The sequence below is a fragment of the Callorhinus ursinus genome, unplaced genomic scaffold, assembly GCF_003265705.2.
Source record: "Callorhinus ursinus isolate GAN/ISIS: 27379988/994484 unplaced genomic scaffold, GSC_fseal_2.0 scaffold18, whole genome shotgun sequence".
NCBI classification, from domain to species: domain Eukaryota; kingdom Metazoa; phylum Chordata; class Mammalia; order Carnivora; family Otariidae; genus Callorhinus; species Callorhinus ursinus.
In genome coordinates this window covers 1326403-1343624 of record NW_027397080.1, presented here as the reverse complement: position 1 = coordinate 1343624, position 17222 = coordinate 1326403, and the positions used below count along the sequence as shown (strand labels likewise).

At 39.7% G+C, this 17222-nt stretch overlaps 1 protein-coding gene and 1 long non-coding RNA gene across 6 annotated transcripts in view; one reads left to right on the top strand and one right to left on the bottom strand.

Annotated features, from left to right (window-relative positions):
• The window catches only part of LOC141374402 (uncharacterized), a 71086-nt gene that overhangs the window by 21504 nt on the left and 32360 nt on the right, over positions 1 to 17222 (top strand). For 4 of the 5 annotated variants that reach the window (XR_012381247.1, XR_012381246.1, XR_012381245.1 and 1 more), the window contains exon 3: positions 13048 to 13122. The exons of the other annotated variant lie outside the window; for it this stretch is intronic. This is a non-coding gene — a long non-coding RNA (uncharacterized lncRNA). The remainder of the gene's footprint in view (positions 1 to 13047; positions 13123 to 17222) is intronic. 5 annotated transcript variants of the gene reach the window in all.
• Positions 1207 to 2619, bottom strand: LOC112812195 (heterogeneous nuclear ribonucleoproteins C1/C2-like). Its single transcript, XM_025856882.2, has 2 exons — positions 2105 to 2619; positions 1207 to 2065 (listed from the first exon to the last, which is right to left on the bottom strand). The coding sequence occupies exons 1-2, from the start codon at positions 2419 to 2421 to the stop codon at positions 1501 to 1503; spliced, it is 882 nt and encodes a 293-aa protein (XP_025712667.1). The 5' UTR covers positions 2422 to 2619; the 3' UTR covers positions 1207 to 1500.

Genomic DNA, 17222 nt, shown 5'->3' with positions numbered 1-17222 from the left:
GGAGGGTAAGCATGCCATTTGTATAAGATAAATCCACTCTAACCTTCCTGTCCCCTTAAATCTTTGGATACCCTTCTTTACTCCAGGCCAGCGAAGCTCTGGTATCTTATCCTCATTCAACAGGCTACCAGTGAGCCAAAATTTTAGTCAACCAGCCCATTAAGCTGTTAGAGCCACCTCCATTTGCATAAATTAATACATTAATTTATGTATTAGTAAGCAGCCCCATATCAATGAATTCTTCCTGATCTAGTTATGCTTTGCCTTCTTTGATCTGATACCCTTAGAATCTACTCCTACACATGTTTCCAGGTTTCTGCTAGCACTATATATTAGCTAAACCTTGTGATAATTCATTTAATGTACTAGCTACTCCTTTCTGGGCCATATTATATATCAGACTCTCTAGAGTAGACTGAGATTTGAACCTACTTATGGTTCTAGTGGCAACCAAGTATGATTGTGGTGTTTCTTAGAGAGGATGCACACCCCCTTACAAGCCATCTATCCTCAGTTGGGTTATTGCCAGGTTTTCAAGCAAAACAGGGCTAGTTTCCTCAGAGTCCTGCCTTTTGGAGATGATGGATATGTTTATGGCATAAATTGTGGTGATGGTTTCATGGATGTATACTTATCTCCAAACTCATCAAGTTGTATACACTAAATATGTACAGCTTTTTGTATGTCAGTCACTTTTTGAACTCAATAATGTGGCTTTAAAAAAAGAAATTTTAGGGTGCCTGGGTGGCTCACTTGGTTAAGTAGCTGCCTTCAGCTCAGGTCATGATCCCGCGGTCTTGGGATCGAGCCCTGCATTGGGCTGCCTGCTCAGTAGGGAGTCTGCTTCTCCCTCTGCCTCTGCCCCGCCCCCTGCTCATGCTCTCTCTCTCTCTCTCTCACTCTATCAAATAAATAAATAAAATCTTTTAAAAAATAAAAATTAATTTTAAATTTAAAAAAAGAATTATATTGCCGTAGGTTTTGCCCATCCCTCTATTAGAGGAAGAAGGGGATGATAAGAGGTTTACCACTGCTCAGGAAGTTCTCCCCTCTACTCCTTCTTTCTGGGTTACTACCACCTAAACCAGGCAGCAGCACAAAGCAGTCTCTCGCTGTCACTAACACATGCTACCCACTCTTGCCAGTTATCTCCATGAGTGTCAGGTGCTACTTTCCCAAGTCAATATGACTTTTATTTATTTATTTTTTTTTTTAAAAACCACACATCCTTTTTATTGTTAAGTCATAAAGAGGTATCAAAATTAAAAGCAAAAATTACAGGGTAAGACTTAACATAACTACTAGGAGCGTCAAAGGAAGTGAAAATGGGACTAGGCGCAGGGCAATATGAATTAATGTAACATGGGAAGGACAAGGATGGGGAGAACAGTGAGCATGTGCTGAAGATACTAGGGGAGAGGATCTGGTGAAAATTTTGATCTTAGACAAGCGCCTAGGTAAAGAAATAATGGGACAACATTTCTAAACCCCACTATGTGCTTAAGAGTCATCCTCGCCATTGGCGCTGTCTCTGTCATCCTCTCCTTCCTCAGCCTCTTTTTCATCATCCTTGATCAACTCCAGCTGGTCATCCCCCCGATCTTCATTATCATCATCATCCAGTAGGTCCCCCTCCTCAGCAGAGTCATCTGCACCCCCCTCAGACTCCATCTTCACATTAGTCTCATCTTTCTTCAGGGAGCTGCTGCTCTGCTCCTCTTCTGACTTATCATTCTTCATCTCTCCTTGTTTGCTCTGTTCTTTCTCAATTTTTTCCAGGCTTTCCAGTAGAGAATCCACTTTTTGTTTTATCTGGGTCAACTCCTTCTTAATGGTCTGAAGGTCATCACCTTTCAACTTTCCAGACTTGGAAGAAGATCCTCGCTGTCCACTCTTAGAATTGAAGCCACTTTTGCCCCTTCGTGAGGTGTTTCCTGATACACGCTGGCGTTTTGAAGGAACTACAGCCCGAGCAATAGGAGGAGGAGGAGGAACACGTGCTGGGTAACTATACATCCTGTCATAATAATCTCGTTGAAAGTCATAGTCCAAGTCAAAAGAGGAGCTGAGTAGAGGGGACGGAGAAGGGTGTTCTGGTACTGACCCGTACATCTCCGCTGCAGATCGTTTCACACCTGCTTTTCCTCGGTTCACTTTTGGCTCTGCGGCCAGATTAATATCTAAAACCTGGCCAGCAATCATTCTGCCATCCTCTCCTGCCACAGCAGCCCGGGCATTTCTCTCATTAACATACTGAACGAAGGCAAAGCCCTTATGGACAGAGCAACCAACAATTTTGCCGTATTTTGAGAAGATTGCCTCCACATCAGATTTCTTCACCACAAGAGTATTGAGATTCCCAGTGAATACACGGGAGTTCATGGAGCGAGGATCTGTCTTGTTGGTAACATTGCTGGCCATTTTCTTTGATGATAAGGTTCCTCACAAGGCCGAAAAATGTAGCTGAAGATCAAAAAAATCTCACAGGAGGGGGAAGGGAGAAGAGATTCGATTCTGAATCTCCTACTCCCGAGTTCTACGTGGAGAAGCCAACTGCTGCTCGAGGTCGACAACGCAGCCACACCGTTCAGTCTTCGTCTCTTCACAAAATGGCCCCCGAGTCTCAATATGACTTTTAAATGCTGAAAATATAAGGGGACATGGAGTTTATTTGAGAAGAAGGAACCTCATAGGTTACCCCATTTAGAAAGAACACTGATGGTGGACTAAGCTAAAATGTTGAGGAGAGGGTTTAAAGAACAAACAACTATTTTTTAAAATAAATAACAACTATTAAAATTCACTGGCAGTCATTATTCATGATAACAGGTGCTTTAGGTCCAAAGAGAAATGGAGAAATAGTGCTATGAGTAAAGTAGCATTGGAAACATAATTGAGTCATACAAATCATGGGAACTTTCTAGGAACAATCATGTATTTACAGGAAGCTTATTCTTCTTGGTCTAAAGTGAAAGATCTGAAGAGGGAGAAATAGACAGTAATATATTCATCAAAGAATATATCAAAAACTTTTGGAATAAAAAGTACATCTAGAATCAATGAATTGAGTAAGTTCATACCTTTGTTTTGGCTGATGTTACACTCTATGATTTACACATTAGAGGATGTATCTTTTGGGGGCCCCTAAGCCATGTTATTCAGCTTCCCATATCTACTTATAACTAAATTATTAATTAGTTACCTTTCTTAAGTTCAAACCATATCTCTCCCATTGATGCCCATGCAGATGCCCTTTCAACATATTACCCATATTGTGAGTAGAGTCCTGTCCATGAAGACATCAGGATTCCTTATGGAAAATATCTAGCCAGCTAATTACTTTACAGTTATACCGAATGCAGTTGCCTTTTAGGCCACAAGTTATTATGAGAGTAAACATTTTTTTTAGAGTAAACATTTTAAAATATAGGTTGAAGACATATTAGAAAAAAAAATCAGTATCTTTTTCCTCCCAGGAACAAAATCTAAGAGCAGATAAGAATCTAGAAAGTTACTCATCAGTGTACAAAAACAGGCTTAGAGTCTTTCCTTTGCTGCCAGAGTGGTGCTGATTTCAGCATAACGGCATCCTTCACTTGAGAAGCCCTGTCACTCATCAGTGATGTTCACTTTGGTTAATTAGAAATACTAAAATAACATGGGAATTATTTTGCTAGCCTAAAAGAGCATGAATAAATTATATAAAAGCCATGAGTAAACAGAACATTCACATTAGCTTTTCATAATGGTTCCCATCTCAACTTCACAGACTTAAAATGTCTCCGAAGTTCAATGTGATGCAGTCAGAATAAAGCTCAACTGGGCTCAACCACACTTTAGATATATAATGAGTTCTTGTGCAATAGACAGCAGGCTGCAGGGGTAAGGAATCAGCTTCCTTGAAATGTATATTGGCCATACAATCATGTGTACTTAAATAGAAATAAGGGATAAATTTTTTACTAAGGATACAGTGTAACATTGGGATAAATTATTTTACTATGATGATCCATTTCAGAGGCTTCACTGAAAATAGTCGTGGAAACAAAAGGTAGTAACTACCCTTGTCTCAGGTCTCAGAAAGATAGAGAGTAGTGGTTCTTGCCAGAATGAATGATACCACATAGGAGAGAAGAGAACTCCTCTGACATGCTGTTTGTCTCCTCCTTTAAGGACAACCACAATCCTAGTCAGGGCTGCCCCTAGGGAATTCAGGGTATAGAAAAAGATTTTGGAGATGCCTGGGTGGCTCAATCAGTTAAGCATCTGCCTTCAGCTCAGGTCATGATCCCAGGGTCCTGGGATTGAGTCCCACATTGGGCTCCTTGCTTGGTGACGAGCCTGCTTCTCACTCTGCCTGCCACTCTCCCTGCTTGTGCTCATGCTCTCTCTCTCTCTTTCTCTCTCTCTCTCTGACAAATAAATAAATAAAATCTTTTTAAAAAAGGAAAAAGAAAAAAGAAAAAACTTTTTGTATAGGGCACCTATCTGTATGAAAAATTTACTTCATCCAAAACCAGCATGTCAGCACCATTCTGATGACCCAATTTCATGCAATCCCATAAAAGAATACCTTGATGGGGGCACCTGGGTGGCTCAATTGGTTAAGTGGCTGACTTTGGCTCAAGTGGGGTCCTGGGTTGGGGCCCCGCCTTGGACTCTGGACTCAGCAGGGAGTCTGCTTGTCCCTCTGCCCCTCTCCCTGCTCCTGCTTTCTCTCTCTCTCAAATAAATAAATAAATAAAATCTTTAAAAAAAAGAAAAAGAGGGGCACCTGGGTGGCTCAGTTGGTTAAGCAACTGCCTTCGGCTCAGGTCATGATCCCAGGGTCCTGGGATCGAGCCCCGCATCGGGCTCCCTGCTTGGCGGGAAGCCTGCTTCTCCTTCTCCCACTCCCCCTGCTTGTGTTCCCTCTCTCTCTGTCTCTCTCTTTCTCTGTCAATTAAATAAATAAAATCTTTAAATCTTTAAAAAAAAATTTAAATCTTTTAAAAAAAAAAGAAAAAAGAAAAAAGAAAAAAAAAAAGAAAAAGAATACCTTAATTACTAAAGAGTATCCAATCTCCAGACCACCTTCCTGAAACTGGGACTTAGCCATGGGACCCTATAACAGCCCATAATATGAATCCCATAGTTATTCAGAATGGCTGATCAATTCCATGCATGATGTAGAAATAATTAGAAAATGAGATTTAAAATAATTTTCAATAGCATCAAAAAACATCAAATACTTAAGTATAAGTTTAACAAAGTATGTGAAAAACCTGTACACTAAAAGCTACAAAACCTAGAAAAATTAAAGAAAACCTAAATAAACGGAGAGATATATCATGTTTGTGGATTAGAAGACTCAATATTGTGGGCGCCTGGGTGGCTCGGTTGAGCGACTGCCTTCGGCTCAGGTCATGATCCTGGAGTCCTGGGATCGAGTCCCGCATCGGGCTCCCTGCTCAGCAGGGAGTCTGCTTCTCCCTCTGACCCTCTTCCCTCTCGTGCTTTCTATCTCTCATTCTCTCTCTCTCAAATAAATAAATAAAATCTTTAAAAAAAAAAAAAAAGAAGAAGACTCAATATTGTTAAGATGCCAATTCTCCCCAAATTAGTTCAATCAATTTATGGAAGGGTATCTTTTGTTGTTGTTGTTTTTAGAAATTGACAAGCAGTTTCATAAATGTATATGGAAATGCAAAGGACCTAGAAAGAACCAAACAATCCTGGAAAAGCAAACAAGCTAGAGGACTTATACTACCTGACTTCAATACCTACTATAAAACTTCAGTATTGGGGCACCTGGGTGGCTCAGTCAGTTAAGCGTCTGCCTTTGGCTCAGGTCATGATCCTGGAGTCCTGGGATCCAGCGCTACATAGGGCTCCCGTTCAGGGAGGAGTCTGCTTCTTCCTCTCCCTCTGCCCTTCACTCCTGTTCTCTCTCACGCATTCTCTCTCTCAAATAAATAAAGTCTTTAAAAAAAAACTTCAGTATTAAGACAGTGTGATGCTGACATATAGACATATATGGATATATGTGGATAGACATATAAATCAATGGAACTAAATAGCAAACCCATAAATAACTCACAGGTATATGTGAGTCAAAGGTACCAGAGCAATCCATTAGGAAAAGGAAATCCCTTCAATAAATAGTGCTTAAACAGGTGATTCTCCATATAAAGAAAATGAACCTCAACCCCTACCTCATACCATACAGAAAAATTAATCCACGACAGACCTAAATGTAAAATCTAAAACTATAAAACTTCTAGAAAAAAATAGGAGACACAGGAGCAGGCAAATTTTCTTAGACATGACACAGAAAGCAGTAATCAGAAAAGAAAGCAAGTGATAAATTAGACTTCATCAAAATATAAAACTTCTGTTCATCAAAAAATATCATTAAGAAAGTCATAGGCAAGCCACACAATGGAAGAATATATTCATAAAACATATCTGACAAAGGATTTATATTCAAAATATATAAAGTTTCCTAAAGTTAATAAATAGGCAAAATCTTTGACATAGATCATTCAGAAAGAAAGATATACGAAAGGCCAATATGCACATGAAAAAGTATTCAACATCATTACTCACCAAGAAAATGCAAATTTAAATCACCATGAAATACCACTAACACCCTACAATGGCTAAAAAATGTTTAAACTGGCATCACCTAATATTGAAAAGGATGTGAAACAAACAGAACTCTCAGACATTGTTGGTGGGAATTAAAAATGGAACACTTTGGAAAAAGGCTAGGCAATTTCAAACATAAACCTATTCTTTATTTAGAAGTTTCACTCCTAAGTATTTAGACAAGAGAACTAAAAATACATAGCAACAAAAAGATTGTATAAGAATGTTCATAGCAGCTTTATTTATAATAGCATCAGGACCATGGGATTGACCCCACATTGGGCTCTGCGCTCAGCACAGATTCTGCTTGTCCCTCTCCCTCTGTTCCTCCCCCCGCTCTCTCTCTCTTCCTCTTTCTCTCTCAAATAATAAACTCTTTTTTTAAAAAAAGAAGTATGAAGAAACAAACTCTTGATACATACACCAACATGGATAAATGTCATGAGCATAATGCTAAGCAAAAGAAGCTATACACAAAAGAGAGTACATGTTGTATGATTCCATTTATAAGAATTTCTAGAATACTTGGGGCACCTGGGTAGCTCAATCAGTTAAGCGTCCAACTCTTGATCTGGGCTCAGGTTATGATCTCATGGTTGTGAGATCGAGCCCTGCATTGGGCTCCATGCTGGGCATGGAACCTGCTTAAGATTCTCTCTCTCCCTTTCCCTCTGTCCCTCCCCACAATCGCTCTCTCAAGCGATCGTGCACAATCTCCCTCTCTCTCTCTCTCTCTCAAGAATAAATAAATAAATAAAATTTTTTAAGTTTAAAAAATTAGCTGGGCTCACCACATTTCCTGGTAAGACCCTGTGGTCAAAAAGTTCATTTTCCCGGGACACCTGGGTGGCTCAGTCAGTTAAGCGGCTGCCTTTGGCTCAGGTCATGATCCCAGCGTCCTGGAATCAAGTCCCACATTGGGTTCCTTGCTCAGCCGGGAGCCTGGTTCTCCCTCTGCCTGCAGCTTCACCTGCCTGTGCTCTCTCTCACTCTCTCTCTGGCAAATAAATAAATAAAATCTTAAAAAAAAATCAGGGGTGCCTGGGTGGCTCAGTCATTAAGCGTCTGCCTTTGGCTCAGGTCATGATCCCAGGGTCCTGGGATCGAGCCCTGCATTGGGCTCCCTGCTCCACAGGAAGCCTGCTTCTCCCTCTCCCACTCCCCCTGCTTGTGTTCCCTCTCTCGCTGTGTCTCTCTCTGTCAAATAAATAAATAAAATCTTTTAAAAAAATAAATAAATAAAAAATAAAAAGTTAAAAAAAAAGTTCATTTTCCCACTGCCTAAAGACTATTTTAAACCTCCTCCTCCACTCTCCTCCAACCTTCCACCTTCCCTGTCTCCTAATACAAAGAGTTACTCCCATCACTAAACCTACAGGTCTAGGGCACCTGGGTGGCTCAGTTGGTTGAGAGACTGCCCTCAGCTCAGGTCATGATCCCAGAGTCCCAGGATTGAGTCCCACATCAGACTCCCTGCTCAAAGGGGAGTCTGCTTCTCCCCCTCACTCTCTCATTCTCTCTCTCTCAAATAAATAAATAAAATCTTTTAAAATAAATAAATAAGCCTACAAGTCTACTAGTATCCACATTCACACCTTTCTTTTCCCTCCTATTCCAAAGAAAGAAGAGGCATTTCTTCTCTCCAATGTCAGTCCCTCTGCCTAAGCCCTAGAGTCCTGCCCCCAACCCCCACCATCCCACCTTCTCAGAAATCTTCTGCCTTTGATTATCACTTTCTTCTCTATCTTCTCTGCTGGCTCCTCTCCATCAACTTTCAACCACACTCAAATCTCTTCCATCCTAAAAACAAAAAATATAAAACCTTGATTATATATTTTCCCTAACTACTGCCTTATTGCCCTCCCCCTTCAGAAACAAATTTCTTGAAAGAGTTATAACACTAATTGTGTCAACTTCTTCCATTTCCCTCACTCTTTGGCCACTCCAGTCTGGCTTCCACCTCCGCCACTTCATTTGAAATGCCTCTTAATAAGATCACCAATAACCTCCATATCACTAAAACAAAAGAACAGTTTTCAGTCCTTATCTTCCTTGGACACTAAGTAGCATTTGATAGCCCCTCCTTATCAAAAACCTTCTCAAAGTTTCTGTGACTCCATATTCCCTGCCATAAGTCTCATTTGCTAACCTCTTGTCTTCCAGCAGAACCCTATATGCTGGAGTTTCCTAGGTCAATGTCTTAGACCTCTCTCAACACATTGTACCTCTCCTACATGATCTCATTTGCTCCCATCTATATGCCAAGGGCTCCCAAATGGATTTCTCCAGCCTAAATTTTGCTTCATACTCCAGAATAATATATTTAAATCTCTGTAGTGGTTTCAGATGTCCTAGGGGCCTCTCAAACTCTGCATGTCCAAAGTTGAACTCCTTCCCATAGGACTCCCTGTATTAATGTCTGGCACTACTTTCCACACAATAGCTCAAGCCAGAGATCTAGACATCCTTGACTTTTACATTTCCCTCACCACCCACATCCAATTAATCACCAAATTTTGGAAATTCTACTTTTAAATATCTTTCAAATCTTCATTTTCTCTGGTTCATCCTAGTCCAAGACATTATTCCCTCTTCTTAGATTCCAGTTATATATATGCCTGTTGATCTTCTTGTCTTCAATCCCACAGGCCTCCAGTCTTTTTAACATACAACAACCAGAGTGGTCTTTCTAAATTTATATTTGATCACTTTCCTCACTCCTCCCCAGTCTGCTTAAAAACAGGTAGTGACTTCCAACTGCCCTAATGATAAAATAAAAAATACTCAGTATGGCCTATTAAGTTTACCTCTACAGTTTGATTTTATGCCTCTCTCCTTCAGTCTCTTTCTTCCAACAATACCAAGGCAAGTATACCAGTTGAATCCTCTGGGAAGGAATGCTGAGATGGAGTCAGAAAGGCAAAAGGCTTATTGGGAGTAAGACTTGGGAAAAGGGGGCAAGCAGGATTGGGCAAAAGGAGCCATGAGGATCGCAATACAGATCTGTCGAAGCCTTTGCCAGTCCAACGGGGAGCTCTGGAGCAAAGACTGCACATTACAGGACTTCCATGTTAGGCACGAGCTTAGTCATTGGCTGAAGCTGTAGGAGAAAAGCATAACTGCCTCTCAAAAGCTGAGGTGGAACTGAAGGAGTTAACAGCTGTCTGTCAGTGGACCATACCCTTAATAGTCCTTTTTTTGAAGGGGGAGCAGCCATTTTCGTTGTCTGCCACAAGGGGGCATATAACAAAAGCCCCTTCTGAAGCCTAGGGTTTTGGGGAACACTTCCTAAGGAAGTAACATTTAAACTGAGGGCTGTTTGATAGATCAAAATAAGCCAGGGAAGAGTGAGAGGATTTCAGACCAGGGAACAACAGTATGTGGGAAGGCTGTAAGTGGCAAAGGTGCTGGATTCTTGAAGGAACTGAAAAAGAACCCATGTGGCTGAGAACAATGTGTTGAGCACAATGTTGGTTCCAGCTTGTACTCAAGAAATGAATTTTTTTCAAACTGAATGTATATGAGATTTTTTGAGGACTTCTAATTAGAATTACAGACCTGTGGGCCCCACACAGAGATTCTGATGCAGTACGTCTGGTGCAGTCATTACCTGTGTTTTTTTTTAAGATTTTATTTATTTATTTGACAGAGAGAGAGAGAGAGAGAGAGACAGCGAGAGCTGGAACACAAGCAGGGGGCGTGGGAGAGGGAGAAACAGGCTTCCCGCTGAGCAGGGAGCCCGATGTGGGGCTCAATCCCAGGACCCTGGGATCATGACCTGAGCCGAAGGCAGATGCTTAACAACTGAGCCACCCAGGTGCCCCATTACCTGTGTTTTAATAAGCACTTTACCCTGAGGATTCCAAAGTAGGTGGTTTACAATACACACCTTGAGGATTGTGATAAACAGTAGCTGTTTGTCTCCCATAGACTGTGAGTTTCTCTCAGGGAGTTTACTAGCACTGAGTATAAAATATGTATTTGATAAGTATTTGATGAATGAATAAATGACAAAAAATGGAGGCAGGGCCATGTAATAAGAATAGGATACCTAAAACCACCTTTCCACTATAAATAAAATGTTCTATACTGTAAACAGTGACTTTCAATTTTTTTGACCATGTCCCACACTAAGAAATACATTTTACATTGTGACTTGGCACACACACACACTATATACTATACACACAACTCTAAAACAACAGATTGACATGCCAGTAGTTAGCCTTACTGCATGTGAAGCAATCTGCTATTTTCTGTTCTATTCTATCCTTTTTCAGAAAATACATTGTCTTAATGACTCATCAATGAGTATTGTACACTTTTAAAAAACAATGAGTAAAGTGATATTTTTCCCACTACTCCTTGACCCACCCTGTCTCCATTCCCCAGCATGATATAAATTAGCAACAAGTACCTAGTTCTGTGAACTTAATTCTCAAGTCTGTACAGCTGCTTCTCCAAAAGGTCGTTCTCCCTTTCCTTTCTTGAGTGATTCCCATTTATTCTGTCCTGTCATACAGCCTGAAAACGTTTCCCTCTCCTGGGCTAAGACGCCATAGTGTTCTTGTCACTGTCACTTTGTATGGAAATTATCTGTTTACCTATCCATACCCTTCAGCGGACTCAAAGCTTAGAAGTCAAGGATCGGATAAAATGAGCACTCAAAAAATGCTTTTCACATACCTGAATAAAGTCAAAGTGCTGTTATATGTTATTTTGAGAGGGGAAATCTGGGTGCTGGAGGGGCAGAAGGGAGGCATGAGATAAATGATATAATTTATGGGGGTGCCTGGGTGGCTTAGTCAGTTAAGCATCTGCCTTCAGCTCAGGTCATGATCCCAGGGTCACGGGATTGAGCCCCACATAGGGCTCCCTGCTCAGCGGGGAGCCTGCTTCTCCCTCTCCCTCTGTTGCTCCCCCTGCTTGTGCTCTCTCATGTTCTCTGTCAAATAAATAAATAAATAAAATCTTTAAAAATATATATATGTTGTTAAAAACATGAAACTTCTGTAGACAAACCAAGAGAAACCTCACATTTTCAGAACCTACAAATTCTGTGACTCACTAAAACTATTCCCTATATTAAGTTTTAGTTCAAGTAGATGCAAGTTTTTGCTCTGTGGTTTTTATACAGAACCTAAATATTTAAGTGTTTTAAACATAAATATTAATAGAGATATTGATTTACTGAGAAGTGATAAAGGCTTTGGTGCTTTGATTCAAACTGATTGAATCAAAGACATAACCTCAAAGTGCCGTGTATTATGGCCATAAATGAGATGGACACATAGCCCTTAGAGGGGGTAGAGTGGCTGTGCTCCTCAGCAACACCCAAAAGGCCCCTTGGCTAATGTCCACCTACAAAGTGAGGAGTTGAAATTACAAGGTCTTGTCTCTTCTTCACTCGTACAGTTACTCTGTTAGTTGAATGTATTTATACTCTATTTTGGGGACAGTATTAACAAAATCCGATAACATTTTTTAAGCTTTTATTTAAATTCCAGTTAGTAAACATTCTACAATAACATTTAAAGATGTTTGTGTTGCCTTTATAAACTATTTCGTTTTTGTGAAGACTTAAAGTATTTTTGTCATTTCTTAGTTCCCTTCCTTCACTTTAAGCATTTCTAGGTAAAGGGGCTCTTGACACTTTCACTCCTCTCTCTGTCCCTAGAGTCTTTCTTTGGTCTTGTATTCCCCCTCTTCTCTTGAGTAATCAGAAACCAAAAGGATCCTTGAACTGCAGCTCTTTGACAGTTGAAGGAGGTCAGGGACTACCTTTCATCATACTTTATAAAGGAGGATGCCACAGAGTGAGGCTCAAACCTTGACTCCTGAGAGGTAGGGTTGGTGTTCAGCAGAGTTGGCAACAATGCAGGGATCTGAGAGGAAAATGAAGAAGTATGGTTCCTTATGAAATGTCTATTGTGCAGTCTCATTCTGTTCTTCTGGTGTACCAACTCTAGGTAAAATCAATCAACCTAGATTTAATTTTTATAGTCTCCATTTTTTCTATTAAGATTTGAAAATTGCCATATAGTAGACCACCAGTAAACTGTGTATTTACCAAATACACTTGTGAAATGGACTTGCTTCCATTCTGAAAGCATGTGGTCTAACACTGAGCCCTCTACTTGTTCATGCTTAATATAGAAGAGAATTAAGAGAACTGTCATAATATTTATAATGAATGCTATGTTGTAAATATACATTTACAATACTATGCCTGTTGAGACCTTTTGTCTTCTGAGATCTTTTACCAACATCCAGAAACCCTTGTCAATTATGAGTCATATAAACAATATTAGTAGAAATCAAAAAAAAAGAAAAAATTACTCTCAATCCCACCACTGCAACAAATCAAAACTCTTTTTATTTCCCCCTGTTTCCTGTCCTTGCCTCTGTATCTATTAGATATTTCACTTGCAAATGACTGAAAAGTATTGCTTCAGATGAGACTTGACCCAGCAACTCAAACTAAATCACCAAGTACCAAGTTTCTTTCATATACTCTATTCTGCCTACCACTGTGTTGCTTTATCCTCAGGCAAAACATGGTAACTTAGGGAGTTCCAGTCTCTCCCAGTATGATAGCAAAATAGCTGCAGAAGTTCTAGATCCCACATCCTCACACCTCATCAAGCCCTAGCAAATAGTCTCTAATTAGGTTACCTGTCCATCCATGAACCAACCACTATGGCCAGGGAGATGAAGTTCAGATACACCTGTATTATCAGGACCCACCTATATGGCTGAGAACTGGTGAGAAGTGGTTTCCTTAAAAACAAAACATAGGAGGGGCACCTGGGTGGTGCAGTTGGTTAAGTGTCCAACTCTTGGTTTTGCTCAGGTCCTGATCTCAGGGTCATGAGACAGAGCCCCATGTAGGACTCTGCTCTCAGCATGGAGTCTGCTTGAGACTCTCTCTCCCTCTGCCCATTCCCCCACCGCACCCCTGCAAGTGCTCTTGCGCTCTCTCAAATAAATACAAAAATCTTAAAAAAAAAAAAAATATGTGCTCTTAGGAAAAATAAAGGATGCTAAACAATATATGCCTGCTACTGTGTGCAAGCTTGATTTGTTTTATCATTATAATCTCGGCCTGAATGTGATTTTATTTTATTTTTTTAATTTTTTTTTAAAGATTTTATTTATTTGACAGAGAGAGACACAGCGAGAGAGGGAACACAAGCAGGGGGGTGGGAGAGGGAGAAGCAGGCCTCCCACGGAGCAGGGAGCCCAATGCGGGGCTCGATCCCAGGGCCCTGGGATGATGACCTGAGCCGAAGGCAGATGCTTAATGACTGAGCCACCCAGGTGCCCCTGAATGTGATTTTATATTCTGCTTTTTAAATGTATCTTCTATAGAATTATATGTCAATGTGTCGGGCCAATAATAAGCATAATTTCAATGCTGTTAGATTTATGCCATTTCTAGTGACTCTGTCATCATTTAAACTTGAATGTAAACATTGTTGACACTAATGAAAAAGCTAGTGACAAGTCATTCAAATAATCTAAGCATGTAAAATTAATCATCCATGGAAGCTGTTGTATCAATGATCAATGATTATGATACATACAATGATCAAAATGATATGTACAATGATCAGAACACATCTTTGGGGATGCCTGGGTGGCTCAGTCAGTTAAGTATCTGCCTTCAGCTCAGGTCATGACCCCAGGGTCCTGGGATCGAGTCCTGCATTAGGCTCCCTGCTCAGCAGGAGCCTACTTCTCCCTCTGCCTGCTGCTCCCCTGCTTGTGCTCTCTCTCTTTCTGTGTCAAATATTTAAATTAAAAATCTTAAAAAAACCCCACATCTTTGGTATATAGCTTAACACCAAAATAATAATAATAATAATAATCCAATTTAAAAAAGAAACAGACATTTCTCCAAAGAAGACATACAGATGGCCAACAGACACATGAAAAGATGCTCAATATCATTCATCATCAGGGAATGCAAATCCAAACCACCATGAGGGTAGGAATGCAAATCCAAACCACCTGGCTGGCTCAGTAGGAAGAACATGCGACTCTTTTCTTTAAATTTAAATTCAATTAATTAATTGATTAACATATAATGTATTATTGGTTTCAGGGGTACAGGTCTGTGATTCATCAGTCTTATATAACACCCAGTGCTCATTACAACACATACCCTCCCCAGTGTCCATCACCCAGTTACCGCATCCCTCCACCCCCCTCCCCTCCAGCAACACTCAGTTTGTTTCTTATGATTAAGAGTCTCTTATGGTTTGTCTCCCTCTCTGGTTTCATTTTGTTTCATTTTTTCCTCTCTTCCCCTATGATCCTCTGCCTTGTTTCTTAAATTCCACATATCAGTGAGATCACATGATACTTGTCTTTCTCTGATTGACTTATTTCGCTTAGCATAATCCTCTAGTTCCAACCACATTGTTGCAAATGGCAAGATTTCATTTTTGATGGCTGTGTAACATTCCATTATATATATATATCACATCTTCTTTATCCATTCATCTGTCAATGGACATCTAGGCTTTTTCCATAGTTTGGCTATTGTGTACATGAGCATGTGACTCTTGATCATGGGGTCGTGAGTTCGAGCCCCACATTGGGTGTAGAGATAACTTAGAAATAAAATCTTAAGGAGCACCTGGGTGGCTCAGTTGTTAACCATCTGCCTTCGGCTCAGGTCATGATGCCAGGGTCCTGAGATTGAGCCCCGCATTGGGTTCCCTGTTCAGTGGGAAGCCTGCTTCTCCCTCTCCCACTCCCCCTGCTTGTGTTCCCTCTCTTGCTGTGTCTCCCTCTATCAAATAAATAAATAAAATCTTAAAAAAAATAAATAAAATCTTAAAAAACAAACAAAACAAAAAACACCATGAGATATCGTCTCACACCTGTCAGAATGGCAAAAATCGAAAACATAAGAAACAGGGATGCCTGGCTGGCTTAGTCAGTAGAGCATGCAACTCTTGATCTCAGGGTCATGAGTTCAAGCTGCATGTTGGAGGTAGAGTTTACTTTAAAAATTTTTTTAAAAACAAAAAACACAAGAAACAAGTGTTGGTGAGGATGTGGAGAAAAAGGAACCCTGTTGCACTGTTGGTGAGAATGCAAACTAGTGCAGCCACTCTTGAAAACAGTATGGAGGTTCCTCAAAAAAGTAAAAATAGAATTACCCAATATTCAGTAATTACACTACTGGGTATTTACCCAAAGAATATGAAAACACTAATTTGAAAAGATATATACACCTTTGTGTTTATTACAGCATTATTTATAATAGCCAAATGATGGAAGCAGCCCAAGTGTCCATGGATAGATGAATGGATAATGAAGATGTGGTATATATCCAATAGAATATTATTCAGCCATAAAAAAAGAATGAAGTCTTGCCATTGCAACAATGTGAATGGATCTAGAAAGTATAATGCTTAGCGAAATAAGTCAGTCAGAGAAAGACAAACACAATATGATTTCACTCATAGGTGGAATTTAAGAAAGAAAACAAATGAACAAAGAAAAAAAGATAAATCAGAAAACACACTCTTAACTATAGAGAACAAACTGATGATTACCAGAGGGGAGGTGGGTGGAGGGATGGATGAAATAGGTGATGGGGATTAAAGAGCACACTCATCATGATGAGCACTGAGTAATGTATAGAAATGATGAATCACTATATTGTACACTTGAAACTAATATAACACTACATGTTAACTATACTGAAATTTAAATAAATAAATAAATAAATAAATAAATAAATAAAACAGTATCACTAAGGCTGAAAAAAAGAAAAACCACATCTTGTGTGGCCAAAAGTTTAAGACCAAGACTTTCAGTGAATATTTATTCACTGCTTTATTTGATTATTCGACAGACATTCAACAAGTGCCCATGCGTACCAATGTGTCCTAGCAGTGGGGAATAAAAAGATTAAGCAAACCTGGTCCCTGAGCTCAGGAATATATGGTTTTTATCAGCCTTTTCCCTAAACCTCATTCAGGGTTTTGTAATTGTGTTTTCTGTATAATTTACTCTGATGTAGCAAAATTCAGTAACAAGTTTATATCTCTGATAAGTTTCTTCCCTGGAGCAACCTGGACGTTATTTCAGGCTTCAGGCAGACTCTCAAGACACAGGACTGCAGTGTCTGACTACAAAGCAGATTCTTGCATATCTGTTTATGTGCTTCCAGAACATATTATCAGCATATAATAATTCCTAGAGATATAAAGGAAGATTTGACTAAATAGAGACATTACCATATTCCTGGATGTCAATCCTTCTTCCAATTAGTGTATTTTTAAATTCTAATCATCTTCAAATTAATTTTTTAATTATAACATGATTTAAAGATAATTTGAATATCTTCTGGAAGAATATAAAACAAAAAATGAGTGAAGATCCTCTCTTCAAGAAACTTTAAATGTTTTAAAAACTATAATTAAAACAGTGAAGAATTCCAAATAACACATGTAGAGATTCCACCCCTAGGATGCATAGCTTATTTTCTGCCCTCTCCCTTCCAAGGGTCGGTTATACTTGCTAACTCTCTATGAAAGGATAGGGCAGGGAAAGGGAAAAAACAGTAACTT

Coding starts and splice junctions, on each gene's coding strand:
- LOC112812195 (XM_025856882.2), bottom strand. CDS start 2,421: ATGGCCAGCAATGTTACCAACAAGACAGATCCTCGCTCCATGAACTCC. Junction 2,066..2,104: donor TCTGCAGCGGAGATGTACGG/GTCAGTACCAGA, acceptor CCCTCTACTCAG/CTCCTCTTTTGACTTGGACT.